We start from the raw sequence: 24,710 nt of genomic DNA, 5'->3' as shown, positions 1-24,710 counted from the left end.
TACTTCTGTAGTTTTTAAAATCTCTATAATGAACATCCATTTAAATACATATATACATATATATATATATATATATATATATATATTTGAGAAGTGAGGTGGGTGCTGGGGGAAGAGAGATAGACACAGAGACAGGGAGACAGACAGAGTTGCTATTTGCTGGTTCACTTCCCTGACGCCTATAGTGGCCAGGGCTGAGCCAAGGCCCAAACTGGAATCTAGAAACTCAGTCTAGATCTCCCACATGGGTGGCAGGAACCCACGTACTTGAGCCACCCCTGCTACCTACTGTCTGCATTAGTGGGAAGCTGCAGTCAGGAACGGGAGCTGAGTATTGCATCCAGGTACTCTATGTGGACATAGGCATTTTAACTGTTAAGTTAAATGCCTGGCTTTAAGCAAGGTTTTTGAAGATGACTTGGTAGCATTAGTGATATCCAGGATAATTAACTGGAAGCAGTTCCAAGGAAGAATGATGGCTAAATGCTACGGTACCGAGTTAACGTGAAACAAAACTTTGTAAAGCCATGTCTCTCTATGTGCATTGTGCATACTTTCAGCAAGATAAGAAACAGATGCTGCCATTGACTGAGCACTGGACAGGAACCAGGCATTAAGCAATTCACATTATACACATAATCCTCTTGATCGTCATCACAACCTTAGGAAGCAGAGATGATCAATGTTCCCATTTTACAGATGAGGAAACAAATTTGAAAGCAAACATGTCTTTCTCAAGGTCATTATATTATGAGTAGGGGCAGTAGAAATTCTACTCATGCGTATTAATTTCTGAGTCCATGGTAAAAGTACATTGAAATTGTTCATTTGTATTCACAGTTCATATTTAATTTGCATGCAGAGATTTAGACCACAAACAACTTTGATCATAGCAACATGTACACTTACCCATATATTTCAATGGACCAAAGGATTTTAGAAGAGCAGAATGCTGTGTAAAACATAAATAATCAGCATGAAACTAAAAAACACTTTATTCTTTGTTGACTTTTGCATGGGAGATAGGCTATATATAGCCCTTTTTTAGAATCAACTGCACTCAAGTGTCAGAGTTTCCAAAGGCAAACCAACTGTGCTGAGATATAAAATATTACTGTTCCATGCCTTCACTTCTCACAGAAACTTAGGGCCAGATGCCACGTCTCCTTCTGCCACCACAGCTAATTCACTGCTCTTTGGGTCTTGCATCCAAATCCTGAAGGCAATTCTATTTCTAGATCATTAGAGATAAACATGAACTAGAAGCAAAGTGAAGATTTATGGTTAACAGCCCCAGTGCTTTCTTTGGCAAAGAACATGAGGAACCATCACGGTTTGCTGTCTCATAATGCCAGTTGGCTTCTATGGCCAAGAGTTTCCTCCAGTAGGAGGGTGAGATGGTTTTCTCTAGCCTGGCTGCCTGCCTTTCCTACACAGTGCTGGTTGACACAGGACAAGGAAATAATCACAGTGTGTATTGCTCAACCTCAGTACCATTGACATTTTGGGTTGGATAGTTTTTAGCTGTGGGTAGGGGGTGCCCTAGTAGGATACTCAATAGCTTCCCTGGCTACCATACATCAGATGCAAGTGCTCTCTTGCTCTCTCGCTCTCTTTCTCTCTCTCTCTCACAAACACACACACACACATTGTGCCAAATGTGTAGATTACAAATATCCCCAAATGGCCCCTGGGAGAAACCATCCCAATGGAGAACAAATGATCATAATACATTCCCAAGGTTGACTTTTTCCACATCTGTTAAAAATATCTTAACTTTCTTATTGTACATAACGGGCTGCTCTACCTGTCATGTACTTGCTGAGAATGACTGGGCAAAGCTGACCCTAGCTGAGCCAATCATATTCTACCTTCTCAGAAAATACACTGAAGACACAGGGGCCTGAAGCTATACCATTATGCTGAGTGAGATTACAGAAGGTACCACAGACATAAAATCTTCACATCAGTCAATAATTTATAGGAGACTCAAAAGGAAAATCCTTGAGGAGAGAACCAGTCCACAGAGTGCAGAATGACATTAAGAGCCATCAGAAGTAGTGTGTCCCATGAACAAAGAAAATGAGAACACAGCTGCAGGAAGATTTTACAAGTCCCACCAAAGCTGGCTGAATTTCTAAAAATTGGTTCACCAAGAGTTTTCAAGTTTCTTAAAATAACTTGCCTTTTACTTACCCTAATTTGAGTGTGTTTCTCTTTCCAACTGTCTACTGATTCATAATGAAAACGCCTAACACAAGTTAATCTGGAAGAGGTTCTTTGCTGTCTGGATTCAGAGGAAAACAATGGATCCTCAGCCAAGACACCCAGGTTCTTTGTCTCATTCTGTGACTCTATACTAATAAATCATTTCTCTGGGTTCTTATTCATAACTGAAGAATCTGATTGATTCATGCTCAGCTAAAAAATTATGAGAAAGACGTCTGTAATCCATTTGCATCTTAGACTCACTGAAGGTGCAGGCCAGACTTGGCACGAATGCCTATTACTCTTGGCTCAGGAAACAGTCAAGCTCTGGATTACCAACCTTGGAGCCATTGGAGCACTGTATAACCCTACTAAATTCCCTGTTCATTCATGCTTAAAGTGAGAAGGCCAGGGGATAGGCCCGTGGAAATCAAACTCCAAGATGAGCCAAAGATTCTGGCCTGCTGGTCTTTTTTTTCCTTAAAGGATGAGAGGTAGAGAAAAAGAGAAAGAGCTGTAGACAGACAGACAGACAGACATACACACACAACTGATGGAGGGAGGGAGGGAGGGAGGGAGTTCTCATCCACTGGTTCCCTTCCCAAAAGGTTGCCACAGTTGAGGCTGCACCAAGCTGAAGCCAGGACGGGTGGCAGGGGCCTAAGCACTTGAGCCATCACTGCTGCCTTCCAGGGTGCAGACTAGCAGAAAGCTAGAATGGGGGAGTGGAGGCAGGATTCAATCTCAGGTGAAATGACATGGGCTATGGGCATTCTAAGCAGCAGTATAACTGGTGTGCCACATGTCTGTCCTTTAGGCTGCTGGGCTTTAAGCCCTTGCAGTCCATTCCTACATCATCCTGGACAGCGCCCCACAGTGCAGAATGACCTGGCTCAACACATCAATGGTGTTAGGTTGGGAATCTCTGGTCCAACCTGAAAGAAACCCTCACATGAGTCTCTGACTTGGAGCAAACGCATTTTTTAAGCCTTTCCAATCTAGTCCTACATTGACTCTGGCTGGCTGGTATAACCAATAGGATACTGTGAACAGAATCAAATGTAACTTGTGGCCTAGATGTAAAGAACACTGTTGACTACTGGTTTATTTTCTTGGATTACTAGCAGCAAGGGAAGCTAGCCAACATACAATGAGAACACCAGGCTTCCATGAGTCCACATGGCATAGAATTGGGACCATCTGCCAATAGTCACATAAGAGAGTCATTTTAGACCCATAGTCAGCATAAGTCAAATCTTAAGATCTTAACAAGTTACAGGGAAGACATTGAGACCAAAATCTCAGCTAAGCTGAGTCCTTGATTCACAGAAACTGTGAGATAATATTTGCTATTTTAAGCTATTAAGTTTTGGGGTAATTTGTTACACAGTAATAGTAAAACATATATTTTATGGAATTGTTGGGATGAATTAAATAAAATATCACATAAGAATTGTTTATCACAGTGCGTGGCACATGGTAAATACTCAGGACCATTCTATTTGTTCATCAATGTGTCCAAAGTACCTACAGGAATATCTGGCATAGAGCAAGATCCCACTCAATATTTACTGAGTGAATATTAGGCATTGCTTTCTTTATTATCACTACCACCAGCATCATTCTATGTAGTCTCAATCTAAAATCATTTCCCAAATGAACTGGATCCTCAAGTTCTTGACTAGAAAATATTCCTTTAACCTTCTTTAAAAGAATATCAAAATATAGATATTTGAAAATCAAAAAGCCACACATCTTAGTCTATTCTCTGTTGTTCTAACAGAATACCTCAGCCTGGATAATTTACAATGAAGAGAAGTTCACTGGTCCACAATTTTGGAGGCTTGAGATCTCCTTGCTGTATCTTCACATGGTGTAAGGCAGAATGTCAAGAGCAGAAGAAGGAGCTGAGCTCACCTTTCTATACGGAATTAATCCCTCTGATGAAGGTGCAGACCTCATGGCTTAGTTACCACCCAAAGGTCCCTCCACCCCACACCACTACTGCACCAGATTTCAGCAGGAGTTTTGGAGTTTGAGTCTTTGGTGAGGGCTAGTGTGGAGATAATTTTCTAGCATTTTAGATGTACCTTGTTCATAATTCCAAGCCATAGTTAGAGAAACAAGAAAGTCCATTACATGTAGCGAACACGTGGATGCAAGACTTGAGAGTAACGCCAGCCACTTACCATCCACACAGGAAGGTCGGTTTCTTGTGGTTCCTGCCACTTTCCCAGGGAGACAGGAACACTTCACCGTTTGCGACCGCTCCTCAATGCGGTTCTTGTTACAACATCTGTGTGCTGCTATCACCTCGCATGTCCCTCCTTCTGGCAAAAGAGAAAGAACAGGACATCTATGAGAAATAACTCAGGGCCGGTGTGGCCTCTGGGAGTCAGCGTGAAGTTACTGGGAAAGTGACAGAAACCAGAGCAACAGCTTCCATGAGGCATAATTATGAAGGAACTCTCTTTAACTATGTAAGATCTTGGGGAAGAGAGCATTACAGCTCTCTCCTTCTCCAGCACAAACGGCACCAATGAAGTCTTCTTAAGATGGGACAATACTGGGTTCCAGGAGGTGAGAGGCAAACAGCAGATACCTGTATCTAGCATGTGAAATAAAGACACCACCTGATGGAAACACATTTTATATATATATATAAAATTTGAAAGGCAGAGCAACAGAGAGAAACACACACACACACACACACAAACACACAGAAATAGAGAAAAAGAGAGGGAGAGTATCTTCCATTTGTTGGTTCACTCTCTGATTGATTGTTCCCAACAGCCAGGGCTGGGCCCAGTGGAGGGCAGGAGCTGATATTCCATGTGGGTCTCCCACGTGGGTCCAAGCACTTGAGCCATCTTGTACAGGTTTCCCGGGCACATTAGTAGCAAGCTGAATCAGGGCAGCTGGGACTCAAATGGGCACTCTGATATGGGATGCCAGTGTGGCAGGCACTGATGCAACCTGCTACACCACAACACTGGCCCCAGTGTATTATATTTTGGGGATGCTCACCTGTGCTGTTTTTGCACTGATACATTCCCCGAGTTCCCTCTAATGCCAAGGAACTGACGCTCTTCTGGGACACAAACTACAGTGGTAGGAAGACTGCCCGGAAACTGGCCGCCCTCACACTGCCTGCCCACACTCAGAGGCAGGATAGAAAACCTGCTGAGAATCATGTTCCAAATCTAGATCTCACCCACAACCAAAGAAAGCCTTGCTAGAGAAAATAGATGGATGCTTTAAACAGAATCTCCGATTGCAGGCCCAGGCATGTGGTTTCATTTAAATTATTATAGCACAACCATGCAGTCACGCATATTTATTGGCAACTTAATGTATGTCACTGGTGAGAGCCTCAGCAGGTGAGCTGCTGAGTCTGTCTAAAGGTTTATGAGCAATCAGGTCAGTCTTTCTGGTCTACAGGAAATTAGCCAAGCCAGACCTCCAGGTATGACTAGACAAAAAAAGTGACCAAAACCCAGAAATTAACTTTCCAAACATCAAGTTTTAAGTTAAAGAAGAATGTGTTCTTATTTGACCAGAATGAGCTCATAACATTAAAGATTCTTGGCTTTGAGGATTCAGTGGGCAGAAATTCTAGGAAGCATTTGCTAAGGAACCACAATATACAAAATACTGTGTTATGAACTCTAAGGGATGTGTATATGTGCCATACACATAGAAGATACACATATGAACATATAAGAAACATTGAAAAAAGGGGTGGGAGAGAGGGGAGAGAGAAGGGATATGGGAGAAATCCCCAATGTATTGCAGTGGGAATGGGGTGTGATTTTTTTAAAAAAGGATTTATTTTATTTATTTGAAAGAGTTACAGAGAGAGGTAGAACTAGAGAGAGAGAGAGAGGTCTTCCATCCACTGGTTCACTCCCCAAATGACTGCAACAGCCAGAGATGTGCTGATCCAAAGCCAGGAGCCAGGAGCTATTTCTGGGTCTCTTACACAGGTGCAGGAGCCCAAGGACTTGTACCATCTTCTACTATTTTCCCAGACCATAGCAGAGAGCTGGATGGGAAGCAGAGCAGCCAGGACTAGAACAGGATGCCAGCCATGCAGGCTGTGGCATTAACCCACTGCACCACAGTGCCGGCCCCTGGGGTATGATTTTATGTTCCCCAATAATATTTGGCAAGTTTGGAGATAGTTTTGGTTGTGATCACTGGCGTGCTCTTGGCATCTCACAGGTGGAAAACAGGGATACTACAAAACCATCGACACTGTCCAAGATAGTGCCTCACAGGGCAGGATGATCTGGTGGTGCCAGGGTGTGAATCTCTGGTCCAACCTGAAAGAAACTCCCCACATGAGTCCCTGACTTGAGGCAGACTCATTCTATCTTGATCTCTTGCAATGGAATGGAGTGCCTGTGCTGGTCTGAAGCTTAGATCTGTCACTATTATCTGAGGCTAGCAGTTTCCTTGTGTGGAAAGTGGGAATAAAGAGCCACACTTGTGTCACAGGGTCATGTGATAATAAACTAAGAAAACATGTACAGAGGTTAGCACTGAGCTTCACATGCTGTAAAAACTCCACAAACGTCATCAATGATAATAACCTCCAGAGTGACGTTAGAGTTATTTTCTGGTGTCACCACCCTTTCTGCTTCAGAAATTTCACACACACAGTTTCTTCAGGAATATTCTCTCTTACTTTCTATCCCTCCACCCCCATCATCCCAACACAGTTCCATTCACCTACTTAAATTTCCTGAGAGCGTACCTCAAAGTTCGGTTCCTTGGAGAACACTCCCTCTCTCCCATCACTGTTCACTCTTAGTACTGTGCCCACTTTTAGGTACTCCTATCTGCACCAGCAGCTAAACTCTGCTTGTTCCAGATCAGGGTCAGGGTCAGGGTGATTGCTTGTCTCCACACATCTCTAGCATTCAAATGAATTACAATTTTTGGCATCAAAATAAAGCTACCTTTAAACTTAATTCTTCCAAAAATTGTTGAAGTAGCCCAATAGTTGGAATGGGAAACCCAGTTCCTTTGAAATAATCAGGACAGTAACTTAAGTTATAAGTTGCAATCATAACACAAGACTATGAGGTACTTTAAAAGAATTTTTTATTTTAGATTTTCAGAAAATTTGTGAAGATTATACTAAGTCCTTCAATATACTATACCCTGTTACCTTCTATCTTTAACCCCTTTTGCTAACATCTTACATTAGCATTTTTAATAATTGTGTTTCTGTATGTAACACATCTTTAAGCATCTTTTGCAGGGCTGGACGAGTGGCGACAAATTCTTTCAATTTCTGTTTGCTGTGAAAGGTCTTAATTTCACCTTCATTCACAAATGAGAGCTTTGCAGGATCAATACTGGCACATTATTATTAAAGAAAGTCTAGGTTTTCTTCAGAATTCCTGAGTTTTTATCTAATGCCTTTTCTGTGCCAAGTTCCCATCAAGGACGCTGCATTACATTTAATTGTCTTAGTTCTTTAGACTTCTCATAGTTGTAGCAGTTTCTCAAATATTCCCTACTTTGTAATGACCTTGCCAGGTCTGTGGAATATTGGCCCACTCTGCTGGAGATTTGTCTGCTATTTTTCTCTTGATTAGACTGAGTTACGGGTTTTTGGAGGGAGACCCCAGAAGTAAAGTACCATTCTCATCACATCATATCATGGTACGTCTCATCAACATGATTCTCACTGTTGATGCTGACCTTGGTCACTTGGCCAAGGTTGTGCTTCTTAGACTTCTTCATGGGAAAACGTTTTTCCCTCCCCCTGTTCCATACCATACTCTTTGGAAGGAAGTCACTGTGAGAGCAGTCCACCACCTTGAAAAATTAGGAGTTCTGTTCCACCTCTTGAGGTTGTAATATGTATTAAAACTGCTTAAAACTCTTCATGAGAGGTTTGTCTTGTCTCTCCTATTCATTTCATGTAATCAGTAATTTACTTCTACTAGCATTGACTCTTGGGTGTTTATTGTCTATTTTACATTGTAGTCATTAATTATCAGTTAATTATATTATAATTAATATATTAACTAATCAATATATAATTGATTATATTTATGTGCTATTAACAGTGTTAATTGCTTAGTTGTTCAGAATGTTCTGGCTTTGACTACTGTGAGAACTTCCTATGGCCCTCTGACATATCCCAATCACTGGGTGTGTTGTGCATTATGGACTTTCTCATTTTCCGACCCTATGAGATAGTCTATGATCACCTTATATATTTCCTATCCTCGTTCTAAAGTCAACCATTACTCAAAACATCCAGTCAGCACATCTGCAAAAATACCCTAGAGTGACTGGACCTGTGTTTTCTTCCATATGTGAGATAAGATTAAATTGCAGAGGGCTTCCTTCTCCAAGGAGAGTCCTCAGTGTTGCAATGATGCATTAAAGGGGATTTTGGAGCCAATGATGGGTGTGATTTGGGTAGTGCTCTTAGGCAATCACCTTGGCAACTTTGTGCAGGAGGGGTTGGAGGAGTACAAGGCAGCAAAGCAGCAGAAGGAAATGACCATTGAAACATAACACGCAGGAAGTAAGAAAGCTCGAGTTTGGGTCATGGAAGAGTATCTCCTACTTCCATATGCACAACCCTCAGATTAGAGTTACTAGGGTTACTCATACATTACACTCTTCCACCAGACACTGGCCACCATGCCACTTTAGCTTATAATTGTCAGCTACAAATACCCTTGGTCGTGTCTGTAATAGCTGGTTGGGCACTTCATGAAAATACAACTGGTCTGTTTCCTTCCTTTCCTCCCTCCAGGGCACAGATAGCTTTCAAATGTACCACATGTTATTTATGACATTTATTTCTGTATGTCTCCCATTGGAATGTAAACTCCTCAAGGACAGAAATGTCCATCCCTTTACCCATTAAACAATATCTGGCATATAGTCAGGATATAAATAGTGATTTTCACACATATTTCATTCAATATTAAAAAACATTTAATGATAGAGATAGGCCTATTATAATCCCCATTTTCCAGCAAGGGTGTAGATTTAAAGAAAATAACACAACCACTTAACTTAGAATGATAATAATAGCATTAAAAGAATAATAATTTATTGGATTATCCTATGTGCATGACATCACAGTAGACAGATTATATGACTTCAATTCATTTTATGCTTATAAGAGCCTAATGAAGGTATGATTACTCCATTTTAAAGAAGACACAACTGAGATCAAGTGCAACTTAAAAACCTGCTGATGGTTTTGAGCAAGTACTCAGAGCATCAGAAACAGAATCAAGACCTTCCAACCCCATATCAGTGCTCTCTCTCTCTCTAGTTCTTCCTTGGTACAAATGCTGCCATTTCTTTAAAAAGAGGAGGAGAGCTTGGAAGCTGGAACTGATGAATGTTCCATGTTCATTAAAACCCAGGCCATATCTTCCTCGTGTTCATGGAGTAGGGATTTGCACAGAGGAAGCCAGAGAAGGACTACTCTAAATAATAAGTTCACTTGGTCCAGAAAAGTTGAACCATAGCTCCAATTACACCTGCTGTTCTGTTACATTAATGCAGATCCAAGAACTATGTCTTGGTGGACATGGTGGAGCCCCAGAGGCAAGTTCTAATTGCCTCATTATACCAAATTCTCCTATTTCCCAAGGTTTTCATTTATGAAACCTTGTCACAGTCAACCAGAGAAATTTAATATTTCAATCTGTGTTGACCAAGGAACCCGGTCCACTGACTTGTGTTGACAAAACTGGAATAGGAGATCTTTGACAAGAAAAGGGTCATTTACATCTCAGTCCTTTGCTTTTAGATTTTACTTTGTGGGACTCAGATTATCTGAGGTTCAGTTACCACCACTCGGGGAGAGAAGCTGCCGCTGTAGTTATTTGATTTTTAACATTCAATAAAATAATTTCTTATTCAAAGGAATTCCTCAGCTAAGAAAAAAAGAAACTGCTGTACTGAAGTGATTATCAGCTTTCTAAAGGTAATATTAAATGATTGATGGATGGATGATTGGACAGGATGAAAAATGAGTAACAAACATGTTGCAGATTTTTACAAGATCAAATAATGTGGAATATAACTGAGATGGCTGGATGCCTTTGGTAAAGTAGAGCACAGTCAGCTTGAAAACTACTCTCCTTCTCACACCCACCAATTTCTGTGTGAGTTTTTACTTCTTGCCTGTACCAGGGGCCAACATTTACTTTGACCTATCTAAGATACAATGAGAAGTTGATCAAATTCTGAGAAAATAAATAAAATCCTAAGCTTCCATTATAACCACAGAGAGGGAATTTTTCAAGGTCTCCCTGGAACTGATTATAAAATCTTATTGAACTGTCTGAGAGGAAACAGGAACAAGAAACTAAAATGCTTCTCAGATTTGTCCCCTGTAAAGGGAAAAGTTAGGTTTGTTGTAAACTTTTCTGGAAACTAGAAATCTGTCCCTTATAATCTATTTCATTTGCATTTTAAGGATTACCTAGTGAACAGTCTTTTTAAATGTTAGTTCCAAATCATAACAATAATATTTTCCATATAAAGGCCTTTCAGACTTTTCTTTGGCACCAATGAAATCCATTCCTAAATTTTATCTCCATTGAAGTAAAAATGACTTTAAGATGATGATCTATGGCTTCACAAAACAAAGTGATTTAAGTGCTCAGAAAATTGAGCTTGTCATTTTTTGTTTATGGATTATCTGGAAAATGGCCTTTTTCTGGATTTCACTCAGCACCTGCAGAACGAGGAAATTAGACAGGTGTAACCCATTAACTAATGGCAGAGGAAGCAGCATAAAGCAGCAGCCAGGGGGCAGGTGTTTGGCTTTGTGCTGACTCCACATGGGAGTACCTGGATTTGATACCTGTCTCTACGTCCTGATTCCAGCTATGTGCTAATACAGACCGTGGGGGCAGCAGTGGTGTTCGAGTAGTTGGGTTCCTGTCATACAATTGGAAGGCCTGGATTGAGTTTCTGGCAACCAGCTTTGACCTCTCCCAGCCATTGCAGATATTTGGGGAATGAACCAATGAATAGGAACTCTGTCTCTCAAACAAATTCAATTTTAAAAATAAAAAAAGAAGCGAGTATGGATGCTTTCTATGCTATTCATACTTTCCATATTATTCTTCTTGTCATCAATTTGCCTGTAGAAAACACAGCTAAGATAAAAATATAAGAAATTAGTCTTATAATCTACATCTAGCTTCATAAGGGATCTCATTGTTCTTTCTGACTGGGGCATTAGGACTGAACTGCAGCAATTTTATTGGTGATACAAGCTAACCTGAGAAAGATGAGCTGGATAAAAACCAAGTTGCAGGTTCTCCCTCCACTAGTAATCTTTGAGACAGTGGTCTTGCTTCAGACTCCCTTTGGCCTATTGATCCCCAGTGCTGAGAGCTGGGACCCCTGCAAGGAGGGGCTTCATGGAGTACCATTGTAATTCCCCTTTGGCTCATTCTTGTGGATTTGTCAGAGCTCTGAGCACTTTGTCTAAACCTATTTTTAACAGGAACAAATTTAAAATGTCCAAAATGTGGGAAAAAAAACATCATTTGAAGATTATTTCTTGCATCGACAACTTCTCTGAGCTGGAGAAGTTTTTTAAAAAAAGCCAAGCTAAATATGCTCTGAGCAAGCATCCCCCCTTGGCAGTTCAACGCATCATTGCTTACCTTGCCCCATGCAAGGTAGGAAACACCAGAAAGATAAATTGCTAAGGATAACGTTTTGTTTAAAAAGATTCTCTGAGATGACAATTATGTGTCATGATAGGAAGGAAATATGAGTTTAGGAATGACTAACAGGCAGATGGATAAAAACATGGAAGTTGATATACATCAGGGTTTGCCCCCATATTGGAAATATAATAGAAACAATTCATACCAACCCACTTGATCACTGTGGGCTTCAAGCTGGGTCAATCATGAGGGTGGGAACTTGCAGGAAATTGCTAATATCTAATTATTTTCACCTGTTAGAGAAGTGTATGTTCATGAGAATATTTTAGTATTGAAAGCTTTATGTCCAAGACCAAGCATAGCCAAGCAATTCAAAATTATTACAGATTTTCTAGGAAAGATGAAAAGATGTTGCAGTAGAGTGTTAAATTCGAATAGAGATAACTGCCTTGAAATGAAATGAAAGGGAGGGAACCTAAGTCTAATCTCTTTATTTTTGTGTGTACAGCTCTGAAGCCATCATTTAGGTCCACTTTGGGTGATCTTCCTGAATTACTCTGCAAGTTATATTCTCCTGTGTTCATATACAATTGCATCTCCTACATTTATATAGATGTTACCTCTGATATCCTTCTCCCACAATAATATAATGCAAATATATTTTTTTTTTTTGACAGGCAGAGTGGACAGTGAGAGAGACAGACAGAGAGAAAGGTCTTCCTTTTGCCGTTGGTTCACCCTCCAATGGCCGCTGCGGCCAGCGCTGCGGCCGGCACACCGCGCTGATCCGATGGCAGGAGCCGGGTGCTTCTCCTGGTCTCCCATGGGGTGCAGAACCCAAGCACTTGGGCCATCCTCCACTGCACTCCCTGGCCACAGCAGAGAGCTGGCCTGGAAGAGGGGCAACCGGGACAGGATCGGTGCCCCGACCGGGACTAGAACCTGGTGTGCCGGCGCCGCAAGGCAGATGATTATTCTGTTGAGCTGTGGCGCCGGCTATAATGCAGATTTTAAAAACTAATATCTCATTTTTCCCATAAAAGGAAAGGACGGCAATTTTCCTGTTTCACCACCACCATTACTAATCTCGGAAACTGGTACATGTTTGGTCTCTAAATATTTGTTCAATGAACCTCATCTTCAAAGACTAACTTTTGGCTCTGAATGGATGCTCTCTTCACAAGCCAAATTTGCTTTGCTGCGTGACTCCTAACTGGCATTCTTGTTAATCACCTGTCTTTCCTCTGTGACAAGACACTACGTGATGAGTGGGACCACATCTCATTTACTTCTTCATCTCTAGTACCTGGCACAATAGTAAGCACTCACACATTTGCTAAGTGATTGAAAATAATGGGATGGAGGAAGAAAAGGAAGAAGCTCCTTTGAAGCAAAAGGCAAAAGAAGGTAAAAGAAGACAAGAAAGACTGAACATAAATTATTTATTTTTTTGGAATTTTTCCTGAATATTCATTATTTGTTCTTTTCTAAGGATGACTTTGAATTCACTTTGTTCAAAGAAGTGACTTTTCTATACCTGTAGAAAAATCAACTGAGAATTTTGGCTTGGAAGAGTAAAAATGTAGCAAGAAAAAAAGTTTTCATTCTAAATGAAATAACTTAAAACTGAAATAGCAAGTCAGAAGAACTGTATGGCAACATCAGTTCTCATTAGTAGTCAGGCCAGGATAAGTGTTTACAGTTCAGGGCAACTTTTGGAGGAAATGAATAAAAGATGATTAAGGAATAAGATTGACAAGATTATTCGGAACCTTGCGTTTTCACTTTATTGCAAATGGTTCCTTTTTTTAAGAGCTGTAATATGTAAGAAAAAGCCCAGTTGTTTGGAGAGTCACATTTACAGGACTTCTTGATCAAGGTCTTAAAAATAGCTCTCTTGGAATCTATTGTAATGGATGTCAGAAATGTGTATTTAAGACTGTGTTAAAAATTCTTTATTGACCCACTGGACTGGAAGGAAATTCCAAGCATCTCTCTCTGTAAATCACTGACAAGAAAGACACTAATGGCTCTTCAAGCATGTCTTGGTTGAGGAGTGCAAAATGGCTGCTTTATTTGTTTATACTTGAGATTAAACAAATTGCCATCTTCTCTCCCTTGACTCTGGGGTATGCAGAGGCCAAAAGCAGGGAGAAGGTACAAATTCTGGGCAGGAAAGCCATATTTGAGGCAGTACAGCACAGTGCATGAGAGAAAGGCTGCAAAGATTGAAGGCATGAATTTATTATTTTTCATTGTATACCTCAGTTTTCTCATCTGTAATATGTGGATGATAGCATACATTTTATAGGTTTACTTTAAGGACTAAATGGGTATGACAATGAAATAAGTACACATAAAGTGATTATAATAGAAAGGCTTAACTAAAACAGAGCCTGTTGTTATTAATACCAGGGAACTTGTATAACTTCATTGAGAATAGGATTAAAAGATAATTTTTTTTCTAGGGCAAAAGCATTTTGAAATTTATACATAGTTTTTCATAGTACACACTTTGACTTAACTTGCTGACATACCACTGTATTATCAGAATTATCATCTTTGAATAGATTAAGATTATTGGTGAGCACACAATTTTTTCATTTTCCCTCCTGTTTTCACTAACATGGTCCCTTCCTCAAACTCATTTTCCTATCATTTCAGGCAAAGACCGGCTAATCACATTTAGGCCTTAGTATTACCTTGAAATAAGATTTTCAGAAAAAGATGTGTGGATTCTGGCCAAGGAAGACAGCAGAGGAGCAGAGGAAACGTATTCCGAGGGGACAGTTGGAGAGACATTTGCAACAGAAATTCTACATAAAGAAGAGGAATGCCATGGAGCACTGTGGAAAGCCTGGATGCACAGCAGTGAATGGGGACCCCACACACAAATCTCCTAGCCTGGGGAGATGCCATGTTCTGAAAGCAAGGTGAGGGCAGACTACAGCAGCCTGTGTCACTGGTGATACTTACTGCATGAGGGAGAACCTTCCAGGCCACACTGACTACAAGTCTGGCCTGGAGCCTTAGTATGTGGCAGGGTCCTCACCTTATCCAGTGAAGGAAAAGCACAATTCCTTCTCCCCATTCACTCACAAAGCTGCCCAGCAACCAGCGAGGAGAAGTCACCCTCTTGACACCAGTTTGATTGCATTGGCTCTCATGCACATTAGCAGAGAATTTTACCAGAGGGAAAAATCTGTGGTTTCCCACTGACTTTGAGTTTGGCTGGGAGGACTGACAGGGGACTGGTTGCACTTAAGATTGTGAGGTGGTTGGCCGGCGCCGTGGCTCAATAGGGTAATCCTCCGCCTTGCAGCGCAGGCACACCGGGTTCTAGTCCCGGTTGGGGCGCCGGATCCTGTCCCGGTTGCCCCTCTTCCAGGCCAGCCCTCTGCTGTGGCCAGGGAGTGCAGTGGAGGATGGCCCAAGTCCTTGGGTCCTGCACCCCATGAGAGACCAGGAGAAGCACCTGGCTCCTGCCATCGGATCAGCGCGGTGCGCCAGCAGCAGCGTGCCTACCGCGGCGGCCATTGGAGGGTGAACCAACGGCAAAAGGAAGACCTTTCTCTCTGTCTCTCTCACTGTCCACTCTGCCTGTCAAAAAAAAAAAAAAAAAAAAAAAAAGATTGTGAGGTGGCCCTATCCTTTCAAACTATCACGGGCTCCAGAGCTCGAACTGCCAAGGTGGTGCACCCAAAGGCACCTGGCTCTGGAAGTGACTACTCTGTCTGTGGATGGGGAAAGCTCGTGGGGCAGAGAGCAGATCCTCTGCACCCCATGACTGTGGGAGCCTTGCATGACGTGACTGTAGGAATCCTGCAAGCTAGAGTGTGGGTCTAGCTGGGTCTCTAGACAATCAATGAGTCTGGCATCAGAGGCTCAGAGCTCCCCGACTGCCTGGGATGAGTCATTGCAGAGAGTTCAGTCCTCACACTGAGGACTGCAAAGATCCTTTGTGCACTTCATATGCCAGAGTGGGCGAGGGTCATACCTGCTGTGAGCTCACCCTGGGAACTGATCAACTTGGAAGAGAGGAGGTCAGGCTGTGATTACGCCAACAAGCACGATCATACCCTCACCCTGACAATAGGGGAGATTTACCATGTTCAACCTGGGTGTCACCCTGGATTCTTACCCCACCCAAGTATTGACCAGAGCTCCCTGAATCCAAACAGCAAATGCCTCTGGGTATTTACTGAAACAGTAGACTCCACTAACCCACAGAGGCACAGTTCAAAGATAAAGTCCATCAGTGGAGAAAACCAACAAATTTTTTCAAAATGGCTAAAAATAAACACAGAAGTACAACAAACAAGAATGAAAACATGACTCCCCTAAATGAACACAACAACATTTCTTTTATTTTTTAATTTTTTTTTATTTTTGACAGGCAGATGGACAGTGAGAGAGAGAGAGACAGAGAGAAAGGTCTTCCTTTGCCATTGGTTCACCCTCCAATGGCCACCGCGGCTGGCGCGCTGCGGCCAGCGCACTGCGCTGATCCGAAGGCAGGAGCCGGGTGCTTCTCCTGGTCTCCCATGGGGTGCAGGACCCAAGTACTTGGACCTTCCTCCACTGCACTCCCGGGCCATAGCAGAGGGCTGGCCTGGAAGAGGGGCAACCAGTAAAGAATCCGGTGCCCTGACCGGGACTAGAACCTGGTGTGCTGGTGCTGCTAGGCAGAGGATTAGCCTGTTGAGCCACGGCACCGGCCAACAACATTTCAATATGTGAAGAAGATGAGATTGATTAAATTCCTGGAATGAATTCAATAGAATGATCCCAAGATTACTCAGAAACATTGAGAAGTAAACACATGAGTTAAAGAAATCTACACATGACAATGTATGAAAAATTTTCCCATGAGATACAGATTTTGTAAAGACATCAAACTGAAATATTAGAAATGCAGAATTCAATATGCCAAATAAAAATACAGCAGAAAGCCATAACAATAGACTTGGTGAGGTAGAAGGAAGAATATCTGAGTTATAGAACAAATGTTTCAAAATATCTCTGTCAGACATAAAAAATCACCCAGAAGAAGAAATTAAAAAATTAAAAGCAATGATCAAGATTTATTGGAGGGGCCAGCACTGTGGCATAGCAGGGAAAACTGCTGCCTGCAGTGCCACCATCCCATATGGGCACCAGTTCAAGTCCCGGCTGCTCCACTTCTGGTCCAGCTCTCTGCTACGGCCTGGGAAAGCAGTGAAAGATGGCCAAATCCTTGGGCCCCTCCACCCACATGGGAGACCTGGAAGAAGCTTTCGGGCTCCTGACTTTGGATTGGCTCAGCTCCAGCCACTGCAGCCATTTGGGGAGATGGAAGATGGAAGCAGATAGAAGATCTTTCTTTCTTTCTATCTCTCTCTGCCTCTCCTGTGTAACTATGACTTTCAAATAAATAATAAATAAATCTTTAAAAAAAAGATTTATTGGATACTATTGAATGGCCCATCATACAGATCTCAGAAGTCCCTGAAGTTGTGGGAAATTGAGAATGAATTAGAAGGCCTATTCTGTGAAATAATTACAAAAATTTTTCCTAATTTGTACAAAGAAAGGGACATCCATGTACAGGAAACACATTGAACTCAATAGACATGACCAGAAATGATCTTCATCTTGACACATTATGGTCAAACTTGCAACAGTAAAACAGAAAAGGTTCTAAAATGTGCACTAGAGAAATGCCAGATTACTTTCAGAGGATCTCCAATTAGACTCACAAACCCTACTGGCTAGGAAATAATAGAGAAATACAGTTCAAGTCTTAAAAGAAAAAGAGTCAACCCAGAATACTGTACCCTGCAAAGTTCTCATTTATGAATGAAGATGAAATAAAGACTTTCCATGACAAACAGAAATTGAAAGAATTTGTTACCATTTGTCCAGCCTTGCAAATGATGCTTAAGGATGTGCAACACACAGAAACACAGAAAGATAGTCACTACTACGAAATAATGTGAAAGCAGAAAATCTTCTAGTAAAAGTACAACGAAAATCTTAATAGGAATATTTATTGGAAAATGGCCTGGCTAAGTCATTACTTAACAACAGCAACCTTGAATGTTAAAGGCCTAAATCCTCCAATTAAAAGATATGGACCAGCTGAATAGATTCAAAAAATAAGACCTATCTACCTGCTGCCTAAAAGAAACACACCTCACAAAACAAAACAAAAAGCCACACAAACTGAAAGTGAAAGAATGGAAAAAGTTTTCCATGCTAACAGAAAGCAGAGACAAGCAAATGTAGCCATCCTAATACCAGATGAATAGACTTTCACACAAAGACTGTTAAAAGAGACAAAGAATGGCATTTGTAATGATGAAGGGATCAATTCAACAAGACAATGGGACTATAATAAATGTATATGCACCCTATGCCAGAGCATCTGGATCTTTAAAATAAATGTTAATGGATCTAAAGGGAGACACAGACTCCAACAAACAGTAATGAGAGACTTCAACACCCCACTTTCATGAAAGGACAGATAAACTGGAGACAAAATCAGCAAAGAAACAGAGCTAATCCACCTTATGAACGAAATGGACCTATCTGATACCGAAAGATCATTCGATCCCACAGTTGCAGAATATATATTCTTTTCATCAAGCATGGAACTTTCTCTAGGATATATCATATGCTAGCCCATAAAGCGACTCTCAGCAAATAAAAAAAAATTGAAATCATACCATGTATCCTTTCTGACCACAATGAAATAAAGTTTGAAATTTATAACTGAAGAATCTCCAGAAAATATGCAAATACATGGAGACTGAATAATACAGTCTGAATGAAAACCAGGTCATAGAAGAAACAAAAGGGAAATAAAAATATCGTTGGAGAAGAATGAAAATGACAATACAACATATCAAATATTACGGGATATAGCAAAAGCAGTGTTAAGAGGGATGCTTATAGAAATTAATGTGTACACAAGAAATTAGAAATGTATGAGACAAATGAGTATCAATACATCTCCAGGATCTAGACAAATAACAAACCAAAACCCGAATTAGAAGGAGGAAAGAAATGATTTAAATTAGAGAACAAAAAAACAAAATTGAAACAAAAAAATACAAAAGATCAGTGCAGGGGCCTGGGCTGTGGCACAGTGGGTTAACGCCCTGGCCTGACGCGTCAGCATCCCACACAGGTTCCGGTTCAAGACAAGGCTGTTCCACTTCCTATCCAGCTCTCTGCTATGGCCTGGGAAAGCAGTGGAGGATGGCCCAAGTGCTTGGGCCCCTGCACATGGGAGACCTTGAAGAAGCTTCTGACTCCTGGCTTCAGATCAGCACAGCTCCGGCCATTGTGGCCATTTGGGGAATGAACCAATGGACGGAAGACCCCCCCCCCCCCTCTGCCTCTCCTCTCTGTGTAACTCTGACTTTCAAATAAATAAATAAATAAATCTTTAAAAAAAGGAAAAGATCCATGCAATGAAGAGCTGGTTTTTTGAAAAAAATAAACAAACAAAATTGATTCACCTATGGCCCAACTAACCAAAAAAAGAATACACAAATCAATAAATCAGACATGAAAATGGAAATATAACAATGGATATCACAGAAATGAAAATAATCATCAGGAATTACTACAAACAACTATATGCCAAAAAACTAGAAAATCTAGAAGAAATGGATGAATTCATAGACATGTATAATCTATTAGAATTGAGGCATGAAGACATGGAAAACCCTAAACAGATCAATAACCAAGATGGAAATTGAGTTAGTAATAAAGATACGCTGAACAAATAAAGCCCAGGACCAGGTGATGTCACTGCTAAATTTTATCAGCGTTTTAAAGAAGAACTAATTCCAATTCTTCTCAAACTATTCAAAACAGTCGAAAAGGAGGGAATCCTTCCAAAGTGCTTCATGAAGACAGCATTACTTTAATTCCAAAACCAAAAGAAGACATATAACAAAGAAAGAGAACAATAGATTAAAATCACTGATGGACATAGACACAAAAATCCTGACAAAATACTAATTGAATTCAACCCAGAACAAGTGGGATTTATCCCTGGTAGTCAGAGCTGTTTCAACATAGGAAAATTAACAAATGTGATACCTTACATTAGCAAATTGAAGAATACAAAACAATGATTATCCCAAAAGATGTAGAGAAAATATCTGATAAAATACAACATCCTTTCAAGATGAAAACCTTAAGCTAACTGAGTATAGAAGGAACATTTCTCGATACAATCAAGGAAATTTATGTTAAACTCATAGCCAGCATCTTACTGAATGGGAAAAGTTGTAAGCATTTCCACTAAGGTTTGGAACCAGAATAGGATGCCAATTTACACCATTGCTATTCAGTATAGTCCTTGAAGTTTTAACCAGAGCCATTAGGCAAGAAAAAGCAATCAAGGGATACAACTGGAAGGGAGGAAGTCAAATTATCTCTATTTACAGATAAACTTATTCTATATGTAGGGGAACCAAAAGACTCCACTAAGAAACCATTAACACTCATAAAAGAATTTGGTGAAGTTGCAGGTTATAAAATTAACATATAAATTTAACCATAAAATATCTCTATGATGAAAATTACAAAATATTAAAGGAAACAGAGACACAAAAAAATGGAAATAAAATGTCCGTACTGTCAAAAGCAATCTACAGATTCAATGGGATACTAATCAAAACACCTATGACTTTCTTCTCAGATATAGAAAAAATGATGCTAAAATTCATATGGAAACACAAGAGACCCCAAATAGCTAAGGCAACCTTCTGCAACAAAAACAAATCCAGAGGCATCACAATACCAGATTTCAAGATATACAACAGGGCAGTTATAATCAAAACAGTATGGTACTGGCACAAAAATAGACATGTAGATCAATGGAACAGAATAGAATCTTCAGAAATCAATCCACACATCTACAACCAACTAATCTCTGACAAAGGAGCTAAAATTAATCCCTAGATTGATCCTCAACAAATGGAGCTTGGAAAACTGAATCTTATTATGTAGAAATAAGAAACAAGACCCCTACCTTTCACGTTATACAAAAATCAACTCAAAATGTATCACGCATATTAATCTACAACATGATACCATCAGATTACTGCAGGAGAACGCTGGGGAAACTGCAAGGCATTGGCATAGGCAAAAACTTCTTAGAAAAGACCCCAAAAGCACAGGCAATTAAAGCAAAAACAAAAAAAAAAATGGGATTACATCAAACTAAGAAGCTTTTGAATTCAATTGAAACACTCAACAAAGTGAGAAGGCAAGTAACTGATAGAATGGGAGAAAGGGGAGAAAGTATATGAAACTATAAACCTGGTAAGGCATTAATATCCAGTATCTATGAAGAGCTCAAGAAACTGAATAACAATAAAATAAACAATCCAGTGAAGAACAGGGCAAAAGACTTGAATAGGCATTTTTCTAAAGCAGAAAATTAAATGGCTAACAGACATTTGAAAAATGTTCTGAATCTCTGTATCATATGTTTTAAACTTGTTGGTAGGAAGAAACTAAAAACATTTTATATGTTTGTGCTTAAGTTTACTGGTTAAACAAACTACACCATGTTAGATATTTAAGAGGTGTTTCCAAATACCTGATTCTTAAAATTTATAGAAGGCATTGGACCTCCTGGTAGATGTTTTATTAAGTTATTATCTAATGGTTGAAACTGTTTGTTAAGTTTTCCTGTGATATTTCTATTGTCAGCAAGCGATCTAGGACTTGCTCCCTCATTTCTCTATTCTAAGCCCAACTTGTTCTTTCATTTCTCTATTCTCTTCAAGGTAGGAAACTAATTCTATTATGAAGGAATCTGTTGGACGCACAATTTAATCTTTAGACCTTATAAAAGAGATGGCTAACATTTTTCTGTAATAGCATAGCCAAAATAAGAGCTTAAATTATAATTTCATAGCTAGATTTACTTCGCCATCAGTGAAGTAAACAGTAAGTAGAAAAAAAAAAAAACCTCCCTTTCAGACCAAAGGGAAAGAAAGTTTTAAAGTGAGAATATGATTTTCCTCATGGGCATTGTCTACCTTAGAAAAACTACTACAGAACATGCCTGTGACTATAGACTTGTAGTTCAGGCCACAGAAGATTAGAGATGGGAAACGGGCACTCCCTTGACTTGCATCCTCTGGTCTGCTTTAACACAAACCAGGAGGAAAAGAAAGCTCGGCATCAGAAGCAATGGGTGGCAGGCCTATTAATGGCTGATCTGGACAGTGATCTGCCCTCAAGGAGACCCAACAGGCCAGTCCACTGCAGTGGCTTTCCATGTGGTAAGCCTGGGCTTCAGCAGAAGTCAGCTTGTGAGGAGCCCTGGCAGCTCTGCCAAGAGTTGGATCACTGGAAATGGACCTGCCCTGGAGTCGAAGGATGCCCAGGTCAGAGCCACAGATCTGCTTGCAACATTGCAAGCAGAACTATAAATTTCTTGTTAGAGATGCCACCTGCCTTTACCTGGCCAGCTCTCCTCCCGGCCAGCCAAGTAATGAAAGTCAACAGGGTGCCTTCCCCCAGGATGTTCACACCTCCCTTAGGATGTACCCCATGTGAAGAGACAGATAGGTCTGGGCCTCTTAACTTACAAAGCCTAAAGCCCAACAGATTATTATCAAGCCCCTTCTGTCAGGTTCTATTTGCCTCTCAATCAGAAAACTTAATTGTAGCTTAGACAGCACCTTTCTTAGCTCCTCTAATAATGACTCTGTCCTTTGTTCCAGACCCTGTCTAGCACACTTGGGCCTCATTTCTTTGTAATCATAACCTCTACTCTACCACCAATGGCTCTACTCCCAACCTGTGTGTACTGATGGTCCTCTTCCCCACTTAATGCTGTATAATTGTTCAAAATTTCTCTACAGACAAACCCCTCTACCTACAAAAGATGAGTGACTTCTCTCCCAGTCTTGGCTGGAATCAGTTTTCCGGTCTGTTGGGTGTTCCCCAATAAATCCTTTCCCTTAGGAAAAAAAAAAAAAAAAAAGAGGGAGGTGCCTTTCTCTGAAGGGAGGAGAGAACTTATGACCTTGTCTAAATATGATCAGAGTCGGCAAACTCCGAAGGCTTCCATAGCCTTGGCAACTCAGGACGGGAGCCTAGGGTGGTTACTGGCGCCATAAACTAGAGTGTCAATTTGTTGGGTCAACAACAGGAGTCACTATGCACTTGCTCCTCATGTGGGATCTTTGTCCTTAATGTGCTATACATTGTGATTTAATGCTATAACTAGTACTCAAACAGTATGTTTCACTTTGTGTTTCTGTGTGGGTGCAAACTGTTGAAAGCTTTACTTAATATATACTAAATTGATCCTCTGTATATAAAGATAATTGAAAATGAATCTTGATGTGAATGGAAGGGGAGAGGGAGTGGGAAAGGGGAGGATTGTGGGTGGGAGGGAAGTTATGGGGGGGGGGGAAGCCATTGTAATCCATAAGCTGTACTTTGGAAATTTATATTCATTAAATAAAAGTTAAAAAAAAAGAAAAATGTTCAGGATCACTAGCCATCAGGGAAATATAAATCAAAACCCCAGTGAGGTTTCACCTGACCATAGTTAGAATGGTCCTCATGCAGAAATTAAAAAAAAAAAAAAAAAACACAATAAAGGCTGGCAAGGATGTGAGAATATCATTTCCTAATCCATAGTGGGAATGAAAACTTGTATAGCCAATGTGGGAGACGGTATGGAGATCCTCAGGATGCCAAAAATAGATCTACTATATGACTCAGCCATCCCACTCCTGGGAATTTACCCAAATGAAATAAAATCAGCATATGAAAAAGTTATCTATATCCCCATGTTTACTGCAGCTCAATTCACAATAGCTAAGATATGGAATCAACCCAGATGTCCATCAACCAATGACTGGATAAAGAAAAAGTAGTATATATACCCTATGGAATACTAGTCAGCCATAAAACAGAATGAAATCCTGTGTTTCACAATAAAATGGATGCAACTGGTAGCTGTTGAGAGGAAATAGTTTGAAGTCTAAATGAACCTAATTTTTATCTTGTAAGCACAGAGCAAATATTTAGATGCTACATTATTGTATGATCTATTTCACTGAAAGAAATTATGAATGAATATTTGACAAAACAACTGTATATTGGTGAAATGGTCATTTTTCCCTTTACATATTGTTTATAGCCATTGTGTTTATTTCCATTAAACAAGGGTCGTTTGGCTTTTTACTTTTTAAATTTCTTACTCAGTGAAGTGTTAAGCCTTTTCACTGAAATGTAAAGTTAAAGTACATTATCTCAAAAACTGAAAAAAATAAGAAAGAAAAGTTGAAGGAAAGGGGGTAGAGGTGTGGGAGGGAGGGAGGAAGGAAATACCATTATGCTCTTAGACTTGTATACATAAATCATATTGAATGTGTTTAAAATTAATTAAAATTTAAGGGTGAAATAAAAAAGATTTCCAAAAGTAAGATAATGACATTATCAACTCAGCACTCAACCTCTTCCAGATATGTCCTTATTTTATTTTTAATTAATCATTTATTTATCTGAAAGGTAGAGAGAGTGTTCCCACCTGCTGGTTTACTCATCCAAATAACAGCCAGTGCTGGGCCAGGTTGAACCAGGAGATAGGAACTCAATCTGAGTCTCCCATTTGGGTGGGAGCCATCACCTGCTACTTCCCAGGTAGTTATTAGCAGAAAACAGAAATCAGCAGTAGCTCTGAGACTAGAACCCAGGTACTCTGACATAGAATGTAAGCATCCCAAGAGGTGCCTTTAAACATTGTTCATCGCTTCTTTACGGTTTACTTAAAATTGGCTTAAACGT

At 40.3% G+C, this 24,710-nt stretch overlaps 1 protein-coding gene across 1 annotated transcript in view; it reads right to left on the bottom strand.

The window, feature by feature from the left end:
- The window catches only part of TAFA1 (TAFA chemokine like family member 1), a 583,551-nt gene that overhangs the window by 116,420 nt on the left and 442,421 nt on the right, over window positions 1–24,710 (bottom strand). Inside the window, exon 2 of the mRNA XM_062200197.1 lies at window positions 4,398–4,538. Within this exon, the coding sequence (XP_062056181.1) occupies window positions 4,398–4,538 (141 nt within the window). The remainder of the gene's footprint in view (window positions 1–4,397; window positions 4,539–24,710) is intronic.

This window comes from Lepus europaeus, chromosome 9, assembly GCF_033115175.1.
Source record: "Lepus europaeus isolate LE1 chromosome 9, mLepTim1.pri, whole genome shotgun sequence".
In the NCBI taxonomy this organism is placed as follows: domain Eukaryota; kingdom Metazoa; phylum Chordata; class Mammalia; order Lagomorpha; family Leporidae; genus Lepus; species Lepus europaeus.
Note: the sequence above shows the minus strand (reverse complement) of the source record. Positions and strands in the feature narration are given on the sequence as shown.